This window comes from Electrophorus electricus, chromosome 1, assembly GCF_013358815.1.
Source record: "Electrophorus electricus isolate fEleEle1 chromosome 1, fEleEle1.pri, whole genome shotgun sequence".
Taxonomy (NCBI): Eukaryota; Metazoa; Chordata; class Actinopteri; order Gymnotiformes; family Gymnotidae; genus Electrophorus; species Electrophorus electricus.
This window is the reverse complement of record NC_049535.1, coordinates 24,940,621-24,963,631: the sequence shown is the minus strand read 5'-3', so window position 1 is coordinate 24,963,631 and position 23,011 is coordinate 24,940,621. Positions and strand designations below refer to the sequence as shown.

Below are 23,011 nucleotides of genomic sequence, written 5' to 3'. Positions count from 1 at the left end.
TGCTGACACCAGCAAAGCAGCATTTGGTGGGTGTGTACTGCCTTATGCATACCGTTGAAGTATATGGATGTTGGCATACCAAGAGGCCTGCCAGTTTGCATGTGAGCTAGCTATACTTAAACAATGGCTGCAGGTAGTCGCAATACAGTGAAAGGCACAGAAGAGAAGGCTTTGTTCAATTGTTTGAGGCACCTGTCTAGTCACCACATATCCATCCTGAACACACTCCAGTAAATGTTGGAGTTCATGGCTGCTGGTGCAATACAGCTATCAGACTGGTTCTCTGGCCACCATGGACTAGTATGGAAATATAAACCAGTCCACTTAAACAACCATGCTGTAATCAGACTTGTGTCACTGTTAAACAATGAATTGCTTTGTGTGTGTAGTGGACATAGCAGGAGTCAAGAGTCAAGCGTCAAGAGATATAGATAGATAGATAGATAGATAGATAGATAGATAGATAGATAGATAGATAGATAGATAGATAGATAGATAGATAGATAGATAGATAGATAGATAGATAGATAGATAGATAGATAGATAGATAGATAGATAGATCGATCGATCGATCGATCTTCTCTTAGTTCTTTTTAGCCAAGCATCTTTTGCTAAGTTATGCTGAGTTTTATGTTTTAACAACTAGCAGAATAGCACATTTAATTAGTGCATTAGTGCACTTTGCATCTTTTAAACTCTTGCTTAAAATGTCATGTTTTGCTCTGAGTTCAATGCACATCCTGCATTTCCATTAGATTACATTACATTTTGTAGTAAGATTGACAGTTACTATTCTTATAGTTTCAGTGTCAGCCTCCACTGTACATTAGAACTTGACGTTACATGAAGACAAGCCCACTGTACCCATGCTGACATCAGTTATTCACAAACTACTTTCTGTTCATAGGCATTGCTTAGTTTATTAGATATTAATAGTTACAAACTGCAAGGAGAAATTAAAAATGCACACAACAGAACATTGTAGTCTGGGTCATAGACAGTTAGGGGCTTTTGAACTCTGTAGGCAATGCACACACAGGTCACATGAAATGCTCGCTCTAGTGGATATTTCATGCTACAGCACTTTCATTAAGTCAAATAAATAAATAAATCAAACAAGAATTTTGATGCTTCAGAAGAAATATATAATTAGGCTCCTACCGAAAATCAATGACACCTTGATTTGATGTATTACCTTTATTATCATAATGTGGGTAAGGTTCTGGCATGGCCTGGAAAACAATTGCACTGTAAAAAATAAATTGAAAAATAAAATCTTACACCTGAAGGTCATTGCATGTGGTGCCAAAAGTCATTTCAGTAAACCAGATCAGTTAATGAGCCATCAACTGGAAAAATAGGCCTGTTTAGTCTCTTTGTATTCAACCTACACAGAAAACTGTGAGGTTATTTCACGCAGTAATAACTGCAGGCAGAGGTCAAGAGTTTGCCTGCTTTCACCACTTGCTCCAGTCCTGCAGTGGCTCAGTGGAGTCAGGGTTGTAATGCTAAAAACAGCATGAAGATTAGGCATGTCATATTTTGCTGTGTTAGGAACGAGCCCTTAGAACTAATTTGATTCTTAATTACAGTGATCCTTCACCAAAAGAACAGGCTGTTTTATGACCACAAACACTTTTATTGCTGTCAAGTTATTTGGACATTCCCATGAGCAAGAAAGACTAAAGCAAATCTAACATCTAAGTTATACTAAATCTGAATCAAGGAAGAGATTTCTTACCAAGAAAGCACAAAAACAAAGAATTCCTAATAAAATGACCTGTAGTGACAATTATAGAATAGCTATATGATTCACCTGGAAAAGCAAAAATTGTGTACAGTTATACAGTTCCAAAAACTGTAAATGTATGTGTAGAAAGAATAAGTAAAATTGTGTGACTGGATGCCATATCCATTAACATCAACTGTAACCTAACATGCAACACAGTGAATTTTAATTTTTTTTTTAACCAAGTGGAATCTTACAACAAAAATATCACCTCCTAAGTATAAATCTATTTAAGTGACAAAATCACCAAAAAAGAAAAGAAATTAAAAGAAGGCAACAACTAAAACACAACAACAACAACAGAAAACAGAATGTTTGTTATCATGAGCCAACCTGCTCATTTCCCTCTTATAGACACTTTGCTTACAAAACTACATCCTTGGTAGATTTTTTACAAATCTTGCAAACAAGATTGTGACAGCTATTATTTTTATTTATTTAATTTTAATTTTTTGTATTTTTATTCACATTCAAGGTAGCTTATACTGAATTTGTCAGTCTCAGGATTTATTTTTCATTTTTTATGTGATATTTATTTTTTGTGTGTAGGCATTTTCTCTCCCAGCTGCTGACAGTTCATGAATGTAGTGCCCAAAAACACAAATGTGGAAAGGTTTATTTTGGTAAACGCGTTATTTTCACCTCATGGCTCCTTTAGTACCACCCATGACCAAATCTCCAAAGTCCCATTTTATCAGAGTCCCCCATCCCTTTCTTTTTTCCACTTTTAAAGTAACCTAACCTTAAAGAATTCCCCTCTGTCTCTGAGACGGACCTGTGGCAGGGGCGGGGTTTGTTTCGACCACTCCTCTACTGCTGTTCTTTCAGTGCTGCTCATTGCTTTAACGCTTCATGCCCCTCCTTCCTCCCTCTCTTCTCTCAGTTTCGTCGGTAGCGGTTCTTGGGCTTCTCCCCACAGCCAGTAGCCTCACAGGAGGACAGGGTTGGGTTCTTATTGGAGCTGATGCTGCTCAGAAGGCCCGGAAGATCAGCAGTGATGGCCCTTTCAATCTTTTCCAGCAGGCAGCCACCCATGTAAGAGCACTGAGCTGAGAGCTGCTTGAAGCTGGTCACTGGGTTGATCCCAAAGAAGTCACGGTAGGCATCACGATTAGGCAGGTCAAACTTGCTGACATTTGTCTTGGCCAGAATAGATTTGAAGATGTAAAACTTGTCAGGGTCAGCTACAATCTCTTTGAACACCAGCTCGGGGTCACTGAAGAAGCTCATTTTCTCCTTGAATGTTTGAACGTAACGGTCCACCAGGAGGCTGTGGATGCGCACACGAATGCCGTGTTGGCGGACGAAGGCGATCTTGTTCTCCAGGCGGTTCTCAATCACTTGATTCAGGTCCTCTAGCAGAGAGATTTCCTCACGTTTGAAGAGGTCACGGCTGGTGTCAGGAGCATAATCATAGGGCCAGAAGGAGCTGACGTATACACGTGGGGGCTCAGTTACATTGATGAGGGGTGCCAAGCTCCAGAACAGGGCACCATATACACGCATGAGATCTTGAGTTGCCAGGCTGTCTGCCTTGTTGAGGATGATGCGGATCTGAGACTCCCGACCTTTCAGCTGCTTGAAGAGCATCTCCAACTCCAGGCCCACATCCAGTTTTGTGGGGTCGAACACCACAAAGATTAGGTCTGCACGATCTATGAACCACTGGCACACATCATTGAAAGGATAACCTGTGGAAATGTAGAGAAGGTTGAGTGGAAAGGTCATCAGCACAAGCATAATAGTTAACGTCCATATGCAGGGCATACACAGTTGTATACATCTGTAGTTCCTGGTAATTTTAGTTTTCTTGATTATCTAGTGAACTTTTTTAGTACCATAAATTCAATATATGCTAATTTCTCTAAATGAAATAAAATGGAGAAATTGAGAAATAATTAAGTAAATTAGGAAATCTGGCATTTAATACTAAACCTGAACTAAAGGATAAGGGGTTAATTCTTGATTCTGAACCCAGTTTAAGCTATGTACTCATAAGGTCATTAAAGTGGTTTTTCTTTTGGATGAAAAGGAAACTATTTATTGGGATATCTGATTAAAACTGTTAGCAATATTAGCCATATTCTGACAGCACTTCCTGGCTACCTGTTTTTTTTTGCATAAATTACTTGTTTATGAAGCAACTGATGGTGCAGCGCTTTTGTACTGACAATCACACACCACCTGACTAAACATATAAGCCAAAGCATTGCTTAAGGTCATCTTTTCCTTGCTTTTGTGGTCGTCGTAAAGTCTTCACCATGTTCCATCATCATCCTACCTCTCTCTTGCTGCTTGCGATTCTCGATAATTCCAGGAGTGTCCACGAAGGTGACCCGTTCCAGAAGCTTGTGAGGCATCTCAATGCCCACCAGCTTCTCTAGAAAGTTCTGGCCAAACTTCTCCAAGGGTGAGAAGGAGCGTGAGCTGTCAGCAGCCATTACGATTCCCTCTACAGAGCGAATCTTCTCACCATGCATGATCACAGTGAACTCTGAGGTTGTGGGTTCAGCTCCTTTAGTAATAGAATAGAAATATAATAAGGGAACGTCTGAGCAGAAATACAGCACAATGCAAAAACAAACGCTAAGTAAGATTATTTTAGATTGTTAGGAAGCATCCTAGTATGACTAATAATAACAAGCAGAAACATGTTGTCATGTTAGAACAAGTAATGGATGTGTGTGTGTGTGTGTGTGTGTGTGTGTGTGTGTGTGTGTGTGTGTGTGTGTGTGTGTGTGTGTGTGTGTGAGAAATGACCATATTTCCCACGGTGCTTCTGTTAAACCACATGAACAGTACAGTTCTATAGGAGTCTACCTGTGTACAGCTGATAAGGGGTGTCCTGAAGGCCCAGTAAATAGTTAATCATGGAGGACTTGCCCACACTCCAGGGGCCAAGGAAGAGCACCATGGGTTTGGAAGTGATCTCTCCATCTGTGAACGAGAAGAGTGGACAACAAGATTAAGAAATAAAACATGAAAGTACCAACAGTGCAGACATGGAACACCTCAAGTTCTTTAGTTCACCACCAACAATAATGATGTTTGGTTTTTTTTTTTTTTTTTAAATTGTTCTCTTAAGAAGCATTGCTGTAATTTCAGAGGGCATGCTGTACTGATACTGCTTTCTGGAGTTGTTCTTCACTCCAGCATTCTCCCATAAAGCAGAAATCTTTAAAGCACAAAACTATCCATCCTCCTGCATAGTTTATACACCAGGATGTCTGGGCTGCCGCATGAGTCATCATCATGTTTCTTAATTTGTGTTCATCAAAAATTCATATTTAATACACAAAGCAAGCAATAAAAAACACTGGGCTTTGAAGAGCATGCCGAGCTTCATGCACTGCGGTAGAGCATCAGCAGCAAGCATCTTAGACATTCCCCTGCTATGCTCAGCTGCTAAATAATTGGAATTTTAGATGGAATTAATCAGAACTCTGAGCCACTGACAGCAGGCTGTGTTATAAAACCAAAAGCATACAGCCAGTGTGCCATCTGCCTCAGCTAACACTTTCAAGCACATTAAAAAAAAATGTGAAGCAAAGCATCATCATATCAAAGCAGACAGCACAGGCAGGGACTTTTGTGGCTGATGTGACAAGGTTCTGTTCATCTACTGTTGAGAGGCTTCAACTAGGCACTAAATAATAATAATAATAATGATAATTTACTAACACAACAACAACAACAACAATTATCATTATCACAACAACAACAGTAAAAGCAGTAGTAATAATAATAATAATAACACTACTACTAATAATGATAATAAGAATAAAATAAATAATCTAATAATCATAATACAAATATAAATAAACTACTAGTAATCATAATAAAATAAGGAATCTTTATTTATGTTTTGTTTGAACCCAGAATGTCAAAGAAAAAATGAAACAAAGATTATAATGATTTAAAAACTAAAAATATAATGAATACAATAATATATTTATGAAAGTAATGAAAGTGATAAATTCCTCACATCTTCCCGCTTCAGCCCACCTATCTGTGTTTCATACTAATGCTTCACACTCACTAACCCTTGTGCCCATCACACCCATTATTTAAATGGACCTTGTACAGAGCAGCTGTTCCCAGTTTTACAGTTCATTCTACCCGTCTAACTTCTTATTTAATCCTCTTTAAGTACAATGCTATACTAAAATCAACACAGAATGACAAAACTTGAAAAACACATATTCTTTCAATGACAAGATTTTGTTACTAAGATCCTCCAACTTCCCTTTTCAATAAAGAAGCATGTGTAAAAGTTTAATTAATAAATTAGCAAATGTATTAGTTGATTAATCACATTAATTCAGTGGTGTGGATAGACTACATTTTATCTTAGTTCTTGAAATGACAAATTATTCTAATTAGGCATTATACATGAAAAAGAACAAGTTCCCTAAAATCAGTGATAGTTACACGGGGGCAATGGACAACATGATTCAGAAAATATTTGAGAGGACTCTTCAAGGGGGAATGCACATTTTGGACTGTTGAGTATTCAAATGTCATGAGAAAACACTTTGGGTGCCCCACACAACAAGCAAAGTGACATAAAATGGAGCCCACAGCACTCATTTAAGGATGCACCCTCGAGTCCATGGCTTGCTGGCCGATGCTCACTAGCGTTAAGCTGCCAGGGGTGAGATGCTCAGGCAGGGGCCATGCAGAAGGCTGCCCCGTCATACCCACCTGTGGCTGAGTCGCCCAGCGTGCGTCCTGGGTAGGCTGTTTAGTGGAGGTGGTAGGAGTGGGGGTGAGCAACATAGGAAGAGTCCGGTGCAGTGAAAACCGAATGGAAATGAGCAGGAGAGTGAGGAAAAGTGAGAGAGCAAGAAAAAGAAAAGAAGAAACCAAAGAAAGAAAGAGGAAAGGAAAGAAAGGAAAGAAAGATACTTTTCTGCGGTGCAAAGGTGAATGAATGGAGGAGTATACAGAAGCTTTGTAATTCAGAGGTGGATATGATTGAGTCTCAGTGATGTCAGAGAGTGAAAAGAGAGTGAACAGAGAGTGAACAGTGAACAGAGAGCGAACAGAGAGCAAACAGAGAGTGAACAGAGTAAACAGAGAGTGAACAGAGAGCGAACAGAGAGTGAACACAGCGAACAGAGAGTGAACAGAGCGAGCAGAGTCAACAGAGAGTGAACAGAGTGAACAGCGAACAGAGAGTGAACAGAGAGCGAACAGAGAGTGAACAAAGAGTGAACAGCGAACAGAGTGAACAGAGAGCAAACAGTAAGTGAACAGAGTGAACAGAGAGTGAACAGAAAGTGAATAGAGAGAGCGAACAGAGCGAATAGAGAGTGAACAGAGAGCGAACAGAGCAAACAGAGTGAACAGAGAGTGAACAGAGCGAACAGAGAGTGAATAGAGCGAACAGAGAGTGAACAGAGAGCGAACAGAGAGTGAACAGAGCGAACAGAGAGTGAACAGAAAGTGAACAGAGCGAACAAAGAGCGAACAGAGAGTGACCAGAGAGCAAACAGTAAGTGAACAGAGAGTGAACAGAGAGTGAACAGAAAGTGAACAGAGTGAACAGAGGGAGCAAACAGAGAGCGAACAGAGAGTGAACAGAGAGCGAACAGAGCAAACAGAGTGAACAGAGAGCGAACAGAGAGTGAACAGAGAGCGAACATAAAGTGAACAGAGAGCAGACAGATATCGTAGATCGCACCCAGATTTAACAAAATGACCTCTTTGACAAGAACTGTCAAACTTGTGGATGCTTATTTGCTCTAGAATGATATGAACAATTTCATCTGAGGCAGAGGTCTCCTCTCAAATGCTCATATCATTCAATCAGCTTTCAGTGCCAGTTAGTTCTTTGCTCTCTCAGTCTTGTGCCAGAGCCAAGTATCTAAGTCTCCTGGGACCCTCAGCCAGTCCACAATATTAATGTCCTTCTACACTAAACAAATCAATCAAGGACTCTTGATTAACTGCCTCAAGGGTATTAGGAGACAAAACAGGAAAAATATAAATATACATAGCCTACTATGGACATTTCCTGGAATCAAGTTTCAAGTTTCAAGTTTCAAGTTTGGTTTATTTGTCACATACATAGTCATACACAGTATAACTCGCAGTGAAATGGTTGCGAGTGCTCTGTCCAAACTGAGGAAAAAGAAAACGGGTGCATAGTGAAATATATATATTCTATATATGTACAAAATATATTAACAATGTATGTACAATATATGTATATTATGTTTATATACACAATGTACAATGTATATGGTTGTGTGTATATATGTGTAATCATAAATGCTTCCTCAAATATGGGTACTGTAACTCTGTTACTCTGCAAAATATGTCAATGACAAATGCATCATGAGCATCCTATTAATCTTAGGCGAACTTACTCATGATACTGGATAAATCTGTTACTGGATAAATTATTTTGGTGAGTTTGAGGGGTTAGGTACCATGCTGAACCACAAGGGGGCGGGTTTTATCTCAGTGTGCATGTGTTAACAACATACGTTAGTGTAGAAAACAAAAACACAATGACAGTCACCCCTCAGTGGACACACCACATTATATTATGATTGGCTAGGAGACATTCTGTTGGACTTTAAATGTGGCATTTTAAAACCACTTGAAACCACATACTACCATTATAGGCAAAGAGCAGATGTAAGTTAAAATGTGGTAATATGTTTGCAGGCTCTAAGAAATGCATTAATTAATTAATGGGGAATATGACAAGTGGACCTCACCCTTCCTACACCATAGCTATGGGGACACCAGAACCATAATTCTCTCTCTAGTGAAGATTTTATCAACTACTTATTAGAAGCAGTTATTTATTAAAACACCCCTACAGCCTGTTACATCTGTTACCATGCACAGTTTGTGTTGGCCATCCTTCAGGTCTCCGTCAGTGATCCATTTCTGACCACATGGCTAGAGTTGGCTAGATATTCTTGGGTGGCAGGCCACTCTCAACCCAGCAGTAACACTGACACATATAAAAATAACTCTCAATCCCACTCCAGTACCATGTGAGTTTCACTGCTGTGTTGAGGATGGACCCACATAATGGCAGTGGTCCTCTGGTCAGAAACTGACCAGCGATTGATATAGTAGATGGTGGCTGACAAACTGTGCATGGAAAAAGAAGGGAAACACTCTATAACTACGTTTATGTAATGCAGTGGTCCACGAGAGCAGTTTGAACGTACTGTTTCTAATAAACTGGGTGGGATGTATATACATAATGTTCAGGATTTTCTCTCTGTCTCTCTCTCTCTTTTTCCCCTTATATATCAGCTCAAGGCATTTCATATTCTCAGATGTGTCACTATCCCATGTCTCAAGCCCAATAACCATCCTTGGTTTCACATGTTGATTCATTTCATATTTCATCTTTCCAGAAGGTCAGTTAACATTTACATTTATAGCAAAGACAGAAGTCAAAATCTGTGTTTGAAAGGTTTTACAGAAAGCTAGCTAAAAGCTAGGGACAGTTAAAGCTAGAAAGCTAGGGACAGTCAGCAGTTGACTGGACATTGGTGATGCTGTGAATGACGGAGATATGAGACACCCAGTTAAGATCTGATTCAGTGGGCACTACCTCAGTCAGGTGATCACTGAAACCTGCACCACTGCTGCTGCGTGTCAGAGGCATATGAGGGTGTATCCAAAAGGCACTTGTAATATGCAGGTGTTTCCATTTACACTATCGCCACAGTTTTGCTGATGTGGCATAGAAATAGGAGGCTATTGTAATTCATTAGTGTCTTCTCAGCCATTCCTATGTTGTCTCATACCTCTTAAACAGCTGAGCTAAGCACTATGGCACATCAAACAAATGACAATTCTTTCTCTTGAATTTTTTTCATGCAGCTCGAAAAATGCCATTTAGGGTTTATACTTCTTTATAAAGATCAGGTCAGTGTAGATATGGTTATGATGTCTTTCATAAAGCCTAAAATTAAACAGGCTGTCACAAATGTATACCAGGTTTCTATCACTGATATCATATCATACAGTATCAGTGACTGTTATTGATATGCATTTCCAGCATGCACCTTACATTTGCAGGTTCAATCACTACATTGTAATGATTACATTACATTTACAGCATTTAGATGATGCTTTTTATCCAAAGCGATGTACAATTATGACAATACAATTTGAGCAATTGAGGATTGAGGGCCTTGCTCAGGGATCCAACACTGGCAGCTCGGCGGCAGTGGGGCTTCAACTGGCAACCTTCTGAACTTATTGACATGCAAACACTATCTCCTCATATTGTGCTATTTACTTTTACATGGAATATGGTTGTGGCTAACCCTCCCAACCTTATGCGTAGCATGGATTCACACAGAGATGTGCTGCATGGATTCACACAGAGATGACCACACAAACTAGTCTGAGGCCAGGCCAGACACAAGAAAGCAAAGTACCTGAGATTTCATGCTGCCTGAGTTCATTGTATTTGTAGGCCTGTTCCATGGGCTTGATGGAATTGTGGTAGATCTTCCTCAGTCTCTGTAGAGCAGCTGAACATTGGAGAAGAAAACAGATAATAGAAGGCAGAGTGAACACTTTAGTTTACAAAGATTGAGAGATTTATGAAAAGGTATGAATAAGAAGAGACAGATACAGGACTGTGTACAAATTGAGAAAAGTTATTTCTGGATAAGTTATAAATTAGTCCACATAAATGCTAAATTTATTTATTCACCTTGATGGAGTTTTTATTTAAATATATGTTTGTAGATGTCATGATTTATAATACAGATTATCAGTATGTGTGTCTAATTGAGTTAATGTTGTTTCAGTGTACATATAGACACAGGCTGCTGCTTTCTGAGTTTCATACTGTTTTCAGCATGAGTGAAGGCCTATGTGTGTTATTATGTGCTTCTATTAATGTTCAACCTGAGAACAAAACTCCAACTTCTCCTCACCTGCATAGTCTCCTGACTTCTGTTCTGTAGCCAGTCTCAGCGTCTCCTCAATGTGAGATCTGTCTCTCAAAATGGATTCCGTCACAACCTCCTCCTCATCTGTGGGAAGCACAACAATGCACATGCCTCAGTCAAAGTCGGCCCACACCGAACATATTCGCATCAAGCATCTACCCATCTGTCCCTTTTCCATTTCCAGTCACATATACCAAGCCCCAAAGGAAAATGTTGCTGCTAACTGTATGGGCCATAATCCCTGTGACTGATATTGTATGGGCCATAATCCCTGTGATTGATATTGTATGGGCCATAATCCCTGTGACTGATATTGTATGGGCCATAATCCCTGTGACTGATATTGTATGGGCCATAATCCCTGTGATTGATATTGTATGGGCCATAATCCCTGTGACTGATATTGTATGGGCCATAATCCCTGTGACTGATATTGTATGGGCCATAATCCCTGTGACTGATATTGTATGGGCCATAATCCCTGTGACTGATATTGTATGGGCCATAATCCCTGTGACTGATATTGTATGGGCCATAATCCCTGTGATTGATATTGTATGGGCCATAATCCCTGTGACTGATATTGTATGGGCCATAATCCCTGTGACTGATATTGTATGGGCCATAATCCCTGTGACTGATATTGTATGGGCCATAATCCCTGTGACTGATATTGTATGGGCCATAATCCCTGTGACTGATATTGTATGGGCCATAATCCCTGTGACTGATATTGTATGGGCCATAATCCCTGTGATTGATATTGTATGGGCCATAATCCCTGTGACTGATATTGTATGGGCCATAATCCCTGTGACTGATATTGTATGGGCCATAATCCCTGTGACTGATATTGTATGGGCCATAATCCCTGTGACTGATATTGTATGGGCCATAATCCCTGTGACTGATATTGTATGGGCCATAATCCCTGTGATTGATATTGTATGGGCCATAATCCCTGTGACTGATATTGTATGGGCCATAATACCTGTGATTGATATTGTATGGGCCATAATCCCTGTGACTGATATTGTATGGGCCATAATCCCTGTGATTGACACTGTTGTTGATACTTGATATCATACCCTACATGTCCAATGCCCGATGAGGAATAGATTTTTGTGCATTTGTGTTTTGTGACATTATTAAAATACTAAATGGCAGTTGTTGATGAACATGCCAAGATCTTTCAAATTAGGAAAAATAAGACTGTTTTACAAAGTAAGATACAATAATACAGCAGGACAGAAACTTAAACCTGGACAAGCTGGCCATTCTATTCTGCCATCTTCCTGCACCTGGTCTATGAATGACCAGAAAAGAATGGCTATAAATGGCTTTCAAATACATGCAACTCATTACAGTTTTCATCAGGAGTCATCAACAGTCATTACACCTTTCTTGGCAGGTGGTGATCAGAGCACAACGTCTCTGTTGTGGTGTGATGAAGGAAGCTCCGAGCTGTGTCCGTATTTGAAAACCACAAAACACAATTGCTTTGGCTTTGATCAGGACTTTTTTTTTTTATAGCAACCAAAATCTAAAAATAAATCCAAACAGTGGCATGATTTGAAGTATCCATAGTAGCATCATGCAAGGGAATTGTGAACTGTGGGGGGACTCCCTAGTTTCGTAACAGCTCTGAAGCCTCTGGGGCAGCACCTCTCCCAAACTCTCTCAACTCACCAGGCAGTACAGCAGATGAAGATATTAGCATGCTAACCCACCCCACCTCACTCTTTGCTCTCTGACTCTAAATATATCCAGAATTGGGGACTCATCAGCCCATGAAGAATGTCTGTGTGTTTCTACAAACATGTATGGCTGTATGGTCACTCTGCGATGTGTCTGGAATCAGGTTTCACACTGGCACTATGGACAGGGCTAAATATGGGGGTAACTGGCCCTTGTTCCCAGTTCACACTTCCAACCCTGAAGGACTGTGCTTGTTCATTCTGGTCTCTGGTTATGTTTCCTTACATAGTACAAATTAACCTATGTCAACACAGTTAGGGATCTTTTCCCAACTTTTATCCCAGAAATAGAACTTAGTTATCATGAATATTAAATGTATTTCTCATTTTCTTTGATATAGGGAGATTACCCATAAAAGGCCCATAAGGCATACAACCCAGCATCTGATCTGCACATAGACTTACTGAAATGAAGTGGTTAAAAATCCAAAGTTAATTTGAACTGGGAGTATTTAATATCACAAAACATTATAAGCTTAGATTAAGATCTAGCAATTTTCTTCTTTCTCATTACATTGATTTTAAAAATTAAACAACAAAAATAAATATGTAGACTTCCCATTGTCTCAACAGGACCCTCTGCATCATCTACAGAAGGAGTGCAGAAGATATTCTTCCTAGAATGTTGGCAGTGAAGAATATTTGTAATTGCAAATCAGACAGGCTGAAGGATGAAAATAAATTCAATATATTACAGTCTGTATCCCCTCATGTATTACAATTGGTAAACTGATAGATCTTATTCAAGCCAAAACAAAGTTTTCATATATTTCAGCTGACACCTGGTCATGGGCCACTGTTATAGAACTGCTCAGCATCTCAAAAACCTTTTTTTAAATTTTGAGTGCAGAAAATCTACATGCATAATGTAATTTCTCATATCAGATACTCTGGGATATTTTTGAAGGTCTCAAGCCCATATCAGAAACAATGCCACAGTCAAATAATATCAGTGAAATTTATTTGCTACAAGAAACTGCATCAAGTAAGTAATCGAAATCTAAAACATATATTTTCCTTTTAACTTGATATTCATTTCTTCCATGGTATTCAGTACTCCATGCTATAGAAACTCTGCTGCAGGCCTCTGGTGTTAATTAACCCATCAGACCCTCAATTGGGTGTTCTATAGTATCCACTCCATGGTTTTAGTAGATCATTATGTGTTAAGCATCAGCCGATTGCATAGCACCATAGTACAAGATTGCAGTCAAGGAAGAGAAGGCCAGATTCTCTTGGATCATCAAGCTGCCAAGATTCTAAGGGATGTGGCTTTTGATTACATCCCACCAGGAAGCTGTGCATACCAAGGCAGGATCGAATGTTTACGTGACTCAGTGCTTAAACAATGTTGTTTACATAAATAAGCTTGCTTCATAGAAATCCCATCAAATAGTATAATTCTCAATGATTCCCATAAAGTGAACGGTAAATCTATCTTTTTGCATTCATATTTTATGGAAGACCCATCAACCACTTTACATAGCACAGATTAAGATGGACTGGAGAATGGCTAGTGTGCATTACAGGATTATCAATTGAATCAGCATAAACAGAAGGACTGGATTTTATCAGCATTATACTTCTATTGTCATTATAGGAGACATACCTGAGCAATGTTGTAACCTTACCATTGCAAAATGTTCAAAAAGCAATTTAATTGTATTACTTCAAAATCAAAAATATCAGCATACTTATACTGTTTACATGCACATTATAATGCAGGCGTCAACTCTAGCACTATGCTGCAGTAAAAGATAACATGCAATCTAAGCATTAAAGCAGGTGTCTAAATTCGATACATGCAAATTTGGTGAAAAAACAATAAACCTGAGTTTCCTACAAATGTTTTATGCTAACCTGAAATGATGCATTCATGATTGATGGATGCCCACACATAGACACACATACACACACAAACTAGAATGAGGGATTTCAGAACAACAGTAGCTCCAGCAATAAATAAATAAATAAAAACTCTACAACCACCAAAAGACATTGAGATATGTTACCTTACTAACGTTTACTGACAAAGCTATGAAGGAACTTGGTGAATGTGTTGTAAAATGTTTATTTATACATATTCTTTACAAACAATGGAGGAAAATAGTTTATGCACCCAAAATATAATGACACAAAGGGATTCTCTTTCCATGTGAATATACCACATTCCCATAACAGGGTAATGGGAGTTGCTTCCAGCTCTCTCAAAACTCACCCCTTTATATACATTTCCTAGACATTTCTGCATCAGCACGTATGTCACTTTATTGCACAACAGCAGAAATGCAATCAGTAATGCTTATAGACAAATGGAACAGGATTTCTAAATTAACCCTGCATGTGCCGGGGCAAATAGGGTGAATTCCTCATTTCTATTGCTGGGATCATGGACCTTCAACGAACTAGTCTCCTAGCAACTCAGTTGGCTTTGGAAAAAAACACGGCTGTTGCAACAGCTCATCCTGATGGAATGCTTAAAAGAACAGCTGTAGTGCCTGGCTTATTGGTCAAATACGCACGGCTGCTCCGGCTAAGAAACAAGGGGCAGTGAGCGAAACCTCTCTGTTTTAGCTGTGTTATGTCATCTCTGAGCAGGGCTAAAAGGATATCCACACATCAGTACCACTAGTTTGAAAGGAATGAAGTCAGAAAGCACCTCACCTGAAAGACAAGTGGTCTGTTTTTTGTTTTTTGGGACCAGTACATTGTGAGGTATAAATTGCATTTGGAAAGCACATCTAAACCAGTAGGTTTTCCATACAACCAAATGGAATCTAAACTGCTTGGTGCGCTGATTATTGACAGGTAGGGGTGTTTACTGTCATCATCCCAGTGTTGGAGGGAATTCAGTGTCCTGTTCATCCAGACCCTTTCCCACAGATGGCACACAGCACAGCTAGGACTTGAACCTGCTTTAACGCTCTCCTCTTCAATGCATCTACTCAAGGAATATCATTGCCAGATGAATGTTAATAGCTTTTCAGTATTGCACAGATTTCAATGTATTCATTTTGTTAGTTTTTAATCCATATTTAAGACTCACTTTTCACCTTATCAGCCACTCAAAGTAAGTGCAAAACACAAACAAAATATTTATTTATTTAAATATTTTCATTTGGAACCTATATTCAAATATTTTGCCATTCTGAATAAGCCGTGTTGTGACATGTCAGATGGTAGCTTTCTTTGCTTGTAACTATGTTCCTTTGTGTAAAGGTATAAATCCCCCAGCTCATATTGTACTTGCTGCACCCAGGAGGTAAATTCAATTACTGTTAACGTTATTAGGGATGTGGGACCTGAGCCCTCCCTGAACCCAGAGGATTTACCACTAGCTAAATGCAGGTGCACACAACCTTTACAGCAGGTCATGGGATCTCCATGATAGAAGAGCTGCAGCAGTCATATGAGTATTCCACTATAGGGCACCAACTCCAAAAACCACAGTCTGGAAAAAACAAATAAACAAACAACAACAAATGCCCTTTAAAGACACTAGGTAGAACAGTTTCAGATTCTTTTGATTTATCATTAGAGAAAAAGCTCTGTTGTAATTTAAAACAGCATAAAAGACCAAGTTTAATTTTAAGTATTCTTTGGTCTTAAAAATGAATATTTCAAGTGAACAAGCAGTGAGCCAAACAGAAGACACAGAGATGGTGGCCAGCACAGCATGGCTAGGAGCAGGTGCTGAGGCTCTGAATGCTGGTTTCTTTCAAGGACAGAAATAGAAATACAGTGGATCAAGCCATGAAAAAAGGTAGGTATGGAGACTTGCTTTCCTTCTCCAGTGTTCTGTTTTGCTAATCAGGACTCTAACTCTAATTTGTAAGCTGTTACAGCACCTCTCTAATTTTTGTACAGACTCTACATGATCCTAATATACCACTGGAGACACAGTATTCTATGTATAAAGAGCTAGTGTACCAAAATATTTCCATGATCTCATTCTTAGGTTTTCAAAAACAACTTGATCCGCTAACTGATCCCTCAGTGATACATTTCTACATGTATGGAAATAGAATAAATAAACAGGAACTGGATTGGACTACACACATATGTGAAATGTGTTGTAAAGCCAAAGGTCTGAAGTTAAACCTGCAACCAAGCCTTTACATGAACAGGCCTTTTAAACTTGAGTGCATTTGGACACCTCCTTTAAACTTAAAGACATGATGGCCATTGTCAGATGCGGACCACGGTGTCCATTGTAATTTAAATTTGAATTCCATTACCAGGATCATAGCTGGGAGGTAATTCCGCAAAGGGATACCAGCAAACACATTGAATGTCACAGGAATGAGGGTATGTGGGATTAAAACTATGTAATTTTCTCATCAGATGACTTTGAGGTTTTAAGGATCGTCTCGGTGCATGCATGCATATTTCCTACGTATGCGGCATCTGATGGATACCCCTGTCTAGCTGGGGCACTACATGCTTACTATACCCAACACTAGAGAGAGCCTGTTTTGGTACAAAGGAAACTAACATCTTCCCTGAGTCATAGGCAACTTGATATAAAGTTGTAATCCAAGTCAGCAATTCAACAATTTACAGTATCCTCATTCCCATGAGTTTTTAAAATGAATTAATTAAAACAAAACTAATTGGGCCAAAACCACAACTCTGTAATACCTCATAACCTAATATCACACTAGGGGTCAGAGTTCACTGCTGCCTTGGCAGACGGCTGCAACAGGGTCGAAGGTCACCAGTCTTTGCTCCACCGCTACTTAACTTGTCCCATGGGCTGGCAGTAGAACTCACCTTCATAATCAAGTACAGAATAACTGGTTTATAGGATTGCACCAAAATTCCATGACTGCAGTCAACACAAAAATAATGAGAGCATACAACTCTGCTTGCTCAGCGGATAGTTGGTGTCTAAAAGAGTTAGAGGGTTAGTACAGATCAAGAGAAGAAACATGACCCTCCTTTTCCACACTGTAGAATGGAAGAAGCATGCTACTATGCTTCTAAACTGTCAAAAAGACACCTTAGAAAACCACATACACAAATGATTGTTTTTTTCTTCTTTTCTATAAGCATGTTCTGTGTTCTACAGGTACTTTTAAAAGACTTGAATGTTAGTCCAGGCAGAGGGAGAAGGGAGGGGAAGCTGATTATGTCACCCTGGCTAAATAAGTTTTTATTAGCTCTGCAGCAATCTGAAACGCAACAGGTATCGCTTTCAATTGTGTGCTCGGGTATGTGCTATGGGCTGCTCTCCCTTCTTCTGACATTCGCTCAGTTACTTTATAGACAAGACCTTTGTCTGGCGCTTTACTATTTATGGCATTGCCACAGTGGGGTTCTTCAGCTCCTGTCCTGGAGGTTCATAAAACCACACAGTTGAATTTGGAAAAAAAAATAAAAAATTTGTTGGTAACACAATGTTTTCAGTAACTGATTTATGGTAACTCATTTATTTTCAAGCCCTTCCTTAGCTTTTGTTTTTATGCATCAGTGATGCCCCCTAATTACAATTAACTATGCAGAAAGTCTAAAATGTTCTAAATAATGTTTTATTCATTCTTTCCTCAAATATTCTAAATGATGTAAATGGCCTTTGAACACATAACTCCATTTCTTCAGATCAGGATGCTTGGGATTTTCCCAACATACAGCTATACATCTATATTCCAACATTCTGTATTCCAGCTCACTAGATCCCATTGAACTAATACAGTTAAGGTGAACACCATCCAAAATTACACACTATATGTGTATGGACAGGGCTGTCCATAAGCACAGACATTAAGGTGGCCCCTCCTGTCAAAATAATGCATGTCCCTATATGGGCAGCTACTGAGGATAAATTGTGATTGTGACAGTGCAGGGTCAGAGCAGCTGTGTTGCGAGTGGAGTGGCAGGCAAAGAAGGAGAGGGGAGGGAGAACAGACGGATGGGGGGGGGGGTGGCGCTCTGTAGTGGACAGTGTCCAGTTACAGGACACTTTCCAATCTTAGACGCCTGATGGGAGCCTGGGACATGAAGGCCTGCGTCCGGGCCGTGGAAGAACCCAAGGGCAGAACAAGGGTAATGGTTGCCAGAACCCACCCAAAAAGCTCCCATTTGTGGCTCAGCTCAAAAGCCAGCTGAGACCATTTAGGCCACTTAGGCATGGGTGGAATAGTCAGACCCGTCCGGACCATGATAGATTAGCTTATGTCTCCAACACCAAACAGGAATCAAACATTAGTGTACATGCCAAGTACTTTGCCAGCCAAAAGCCCTAGAAGTAAAGTCAGAGAGAGGTTATAAAGGTGTTAATAACAGTGTAGCAGAGAGAGGTTATAAAGGTGTTAAGAACAGTGTAGCAGAGAGACACAAGCAGAAGTAGCCTGTCAGGCAGGTCAACTACTGTTTCCAGTCTTCCTGTGATCCTCTAGTCTCCAAGATCTAGGTCTTTCCATCAGCTGGTGTCATGCCTCAGGGGAGCTGACACACAATGCTTTTGAGCGAGCCCCAGCCATACCAAAATTCCCCATCTCTGGCTCAGACATCAGCCCTCGCTCACACACCAGCCCTCGCTAATCACACCAGCCCTCGCTAAACACACAGCCCTTCCTCAGACACCAGCTCTGGCTCACACACCAGCCATCGCTCAGAGGCCAGTCCTGGCTCCGTCCGTTTCATCGCCATGTCCAGCTTTTTATGGGACATTTTTATTAAAAAATCAACCAAAACTGAACATTAATTGAGTGCAAGCTTCTCAAAAGTGCCTGTGTGTGTAAAAATGAGCCTCTCGTGACACTTCCTCCTGAACCCCGACATGGAAGATATATATTTGAAAGCTGGGTTTTTAAATAACTCAGGCCAGTGGCAAAAGATAGAAGTGGGTGGCACAGTCAGGGTTCAGCGGTGTGACCCTTCATAGATGAACAGCTCAGTTCATGTTCCCACGTAGCCTCCATGCCTGAGCTGCAAGAGACCACCATGCCTTTACATCACACACTGTTGCAGTGCAGAAGTCAAAATGCAATCAATCAAGTCCTCGTGGACAATACTACATCATGTGCTAGCTGTTGCTTTTTCAAACCCATGGAGAACAGATTTGTCTTCACATGGGTGACTGAGCATTCATCAATTCCCAAAGTCAAACCGTCTGTCGTAGATGTTCAGTGTTCAGTGTCCGTGCCAGTACCGGGTACACAAGGACACATTTCATCAACTCACATGTGCTGAGAAGTCCTAAATACTAAAGATTAATTAGGCCATAAGTGAACAGCTCAGTTGTGGCTCCTCTTGGCATTACTGAATGTGACGCATAGAATAAAAAAAAAAAAAATTGGTACATCTACAACTTTGATCAGGAACATAAACAAGTCAAGCAACAGCAACAATAAAAGTCCCTTGACAAAGTGCTAAAAGCAATTTTACCTGGTGTGGCCAGGGCCAGCAGTGAGAAGAAGCAGCAGATCCACACTAAGCCCTTCATGTTGGCAGCCAGGAGAACCCTGATAGCCTCGCTCACTATATATACCATCCACAGAAGGTCAAGGGGCATGCATCAGAGGCTGGGCACCACGGCGGGGTCTTGTGTCAGCCTGGGTGTGGGGGTTGGAGCGACAGGCATCACAGAAGCGTGGCATGCCGCTGAAGACCCTACTCACCAGAGCAGCTGACTGTCTCTTTTAGACACGCGGTTATGCCTGTAAATGAAAGGGACATGGTCACCCCAATCCCTTACTCTAAAAGAGAATTTTAAAAAACAACAATAAAACATTTGGTAGCCTAAGAACAGTTGCAAAAAACATAAAAATATAACTATGGCATTTTGAATTTTGTTTTATGACAACAGATTTAAATTGATTGTCCTAATATGTAGCCTATGCTTTTTAGTCTGACTAGCCTATTTAACTTTAATCACAAATTCATGTTTTATTTATTTTACAACAGGATGAAGTGACAGTAAATATCCGTGTTTAATTTGTGTGCTAATTAAAATGGATGTTTACTCACTTTGGACCAATGCCCAAGTAACTCTATACTAAGTGAAACAGCTTGGACTGCTCAATCAACGCAGCACCGGTGACCCACTGAATCTGTGAAACAGTAGGTATTATTTGGGCCTGCTTCCAAGGAAATCATGCTAAAAAATCACACATACACAGTGTTTTGTTGAGTCACTCAATAAAACCAAACTCACGTTATGTTCCCTATGGTATGAAGTTTAAAAGTGTGCGACTATAGTAATTCAGTTAGTAAACTGTGAAGGAGGAGAAGTGAAGCAACACTGTCACACGTTATGGACACATCTTGGCTATGCTCTCAGGAGCTGTATCAGTGCTGAATAGCATTTGACTCTGCAGACTGTTACTGGTGCCAGAGGAATAACCTAGGCAAGGCTGGGAGTCCAGCCAGGGACCTTTCCTAAGGCTGGAGTTTAGGTAGGCTCAAGGCAAATACTGAACAATTTAACAGTTTTCTGAAGAGCTGGTTTAAACGAGGCCGTTCCAGCTAGTTAATTCCATCATCAATTCCAGAAACATCAGTAAACATCACATTTACAATGTAATAATTAAGCATTAAAACACTAAGAACAAGGATTCCATCAAAACTCTGCAGTATTAATGTTGTGCTATGAATATTTATTTACATGTCAGACATCAGATTCTAGTTTACATACAGGCTTATTCCTAAGACCTTCCTAATTCTTATTCCTGTTTATTAACCATCAACTATCCCACTGTGTTAACACTGTGATTGTTCAAGAATACTAATAACACATTTTTACAAATCTGCATTAAAATTGAGACTGTGATGCATTAGAACTGTTCATTTAATTTACTAATATTAATCATTACATTGATAACAAAAAAACCCCATTAAAAACCAATCAAGGATGTTTCCAGCTGTGGTTGTTCTATGACATATATTTCTGGGTAAAATTCCCATACTTCCCATACATTACAACAGACATCAAGGTAAAATAATCACACAGTGCAACGATGACTTGTAAAAAACGAAGTACAAACTTTATTATTTTGTCTTTACAAAGGCACAAGCCTCTTTTCCCCAGTTTTTTTTTTCTTTAAAAAAATGAGAACAAAATATAATAGCTTCTGAACCAGATGCGCCCAACCACAAAAACAGAACAAAAAACAAACAAACAAACAATACAGGGATGGGATGGCAAGGGATGAAGAGGGTAGCAGAATGAGAGGCAGGTGTGTCTGGAGCCTACACACACACAGACATACAGGTGAGGAGGGGCACCAGGGGAGGGTCGGAGGGCTCCGCAGTTATGCGGCTCGGACTCTCGGCAAAAAAAAAACAAACAAAAAAAAACAAACAGAAAGAGCTTCAACTGAGGAGGCGTCCCTTGAAAAAAACGAGAGATACCCCTCCATAAGAGTTAAGTGCTTCAGATTCATAATTACACACCGCAGACGAAACCCTCATGCACCCAAACCTTCCAGCGCAGCTCTCGGTGTTTTAGAGACAGCCGCAAGTAGGGAAAAATTATAGAACTAAACAAAACAAAATTGAGACACCCTGTGGCTTCGGTAGAGGAAATGTTGAGCTCTGAAAGCCTTCTCAGCTTTTATGGACACAAAAAACCATTTAGCAAGGGGGAAAAGGGACAACACCAGCCTCCAAGGCCAAAAATAATCATTGATTGAATTAAAAAATATATATGTATATGCGAATATATATATTTTTTTCATACATCTCAGCTCCATCTATGACCTAACTGGCCCATCCTTTTGGAAGCCCTGATTCTCAGCAGTCAACACTGAAGCCTGACTGAGAGGGTCCAGAGAGAGCCAGTGTGCTGACAGCATCTGATAGATCCTGGAGGACAAGCAATCTGTCCAGCAGCAAAGGATTCCCTGTAACATTGGGGGAAGGAACGAGAAGACACACTTTCATATTTTTTTTTCAGTCAAATTCATACACAAGATTTGTCTAATGTTTGCTCCTGAATCTCAAATATAAAAGTCACAAGATAAAAACTGCATTCGCAGGTTTGACTGGAGTCTGAAGAAATGGAACATGAACACGCCGGTAGAACATTCTGGAATGTCTGGGGTCGTCGCCTATGCTCACGACAAGAAAACTGGGAATGGGGCAGGGAGGATGAGACAGGATAGTTTAAGCCCTCTGAGCGTAATGCCAACTGAGCATGTGTGGGGGGGGACGAGGAGAGCTCAGACTACCCACGTCCAGGCTCTGTTAAATGCCAACTCCAGGGCTGATATAAGGCTAGCCTCTGTGTCCCTCTGCACAGCGAAGCTGGGTTAAGGCAAGCCGCTGCCTCTCTCCACACACCTGGGTGAGGTCTGAAGCAGTCTGCTCTCTCCCCTCTCTCTCACACAGGGAACAGAAAGCTCCTGTTAAAACACTGCTTCAATCTGGAGGGCCAAATGGGAATGAAGAGCCCCGGGATTCTCTGCGGCACTGTGTACAAGCGAAAACAAAGCACATGGGCCAAAAACCCCACTAAACAAAACAGGGGACAGCCAAACCATTCAAGCAAGCGGAGCAGACGACTGAATGCATAGAGC

General features: G+C 40.2%; 1 protein-coding gene across 3 annotated transcripts; it reads right to left on the bottom strand.

Moving 5' to 3' along the window:
* Nucleotides 1-900: 900 nt before the first annotated feature.
* On the bottom strand, nucleotides 901-19,947 carry srl (sarcalumenin). 3 transcript variants are annotated; one of them, XM_027009153.2, is made up of 8 exons: nucleotides 19,881-19,944; nucleotides 15,851-15,942; nucleotides 10,720-10,818; nucleotides 10,213-10,308; nucleotides 6,494-6,529; nucleotides 4,610-4,726; nucleotides 4,071-4,304; nucleotides 901-3,480 (listed from the first exon to the last, which is right to left on the bottom strand). In XM_027009153.2, exons 2-8 carry the CDS (start codon nucleotides 15,864-15,866, stop codon nucleotides 2,669-2,671), a joined length of 1,410 nt encoding a protein of 469 aa, XP_026864954.1. In that variant the 5' UTR covers nucleotides 15,867-15,942; nucleotides 19,881-19,944; the 3' UTR covers nucleotides 901-2,668. The 3 variants fall into 3 exon arrangements, with proteins under 3 accessions (XP_026864954.1, XP_026864952.1, XP_026864953.1); XM_027009151.2 differs by lacking the exon at nucleotides 15,851-15,942 and having other exon boundaries at nucleotides 19,881-19,947; XM_027009152.2 differs by lacking the exons at nucleotides 6,494-6,529; nucleotides 15,851-15,942 and having other exon boundaries at nucleotides 19,881-19,947.
* Between the last annotated feature and the right edge of the window lie 3,064 nt (nucleotides 19,948-23,011).

Coding starts and splice junctions, on each gene's coding strand:
- srl (XM_027009151.2), bottom strand. CDS start 19,938: ATGAAGGGCTTAGTGTGGATCTGCTGCTTCTTCTCACTGCTGGCCCTG. Junction 4,305..4,609: donor CCCTTATCAGCTGTACACAG/GTAGACTCCTAT, acceptor CTATTACTAAAG/GAGCTGAACCCACAACCTCA. Junction 3,481..4,070: donor TCGCAAGCAGCAAGAGAGAG/GTAGGATGATGA, acceptor ACATTTCCACAG/GTTATCCTTTCAATGATGTG.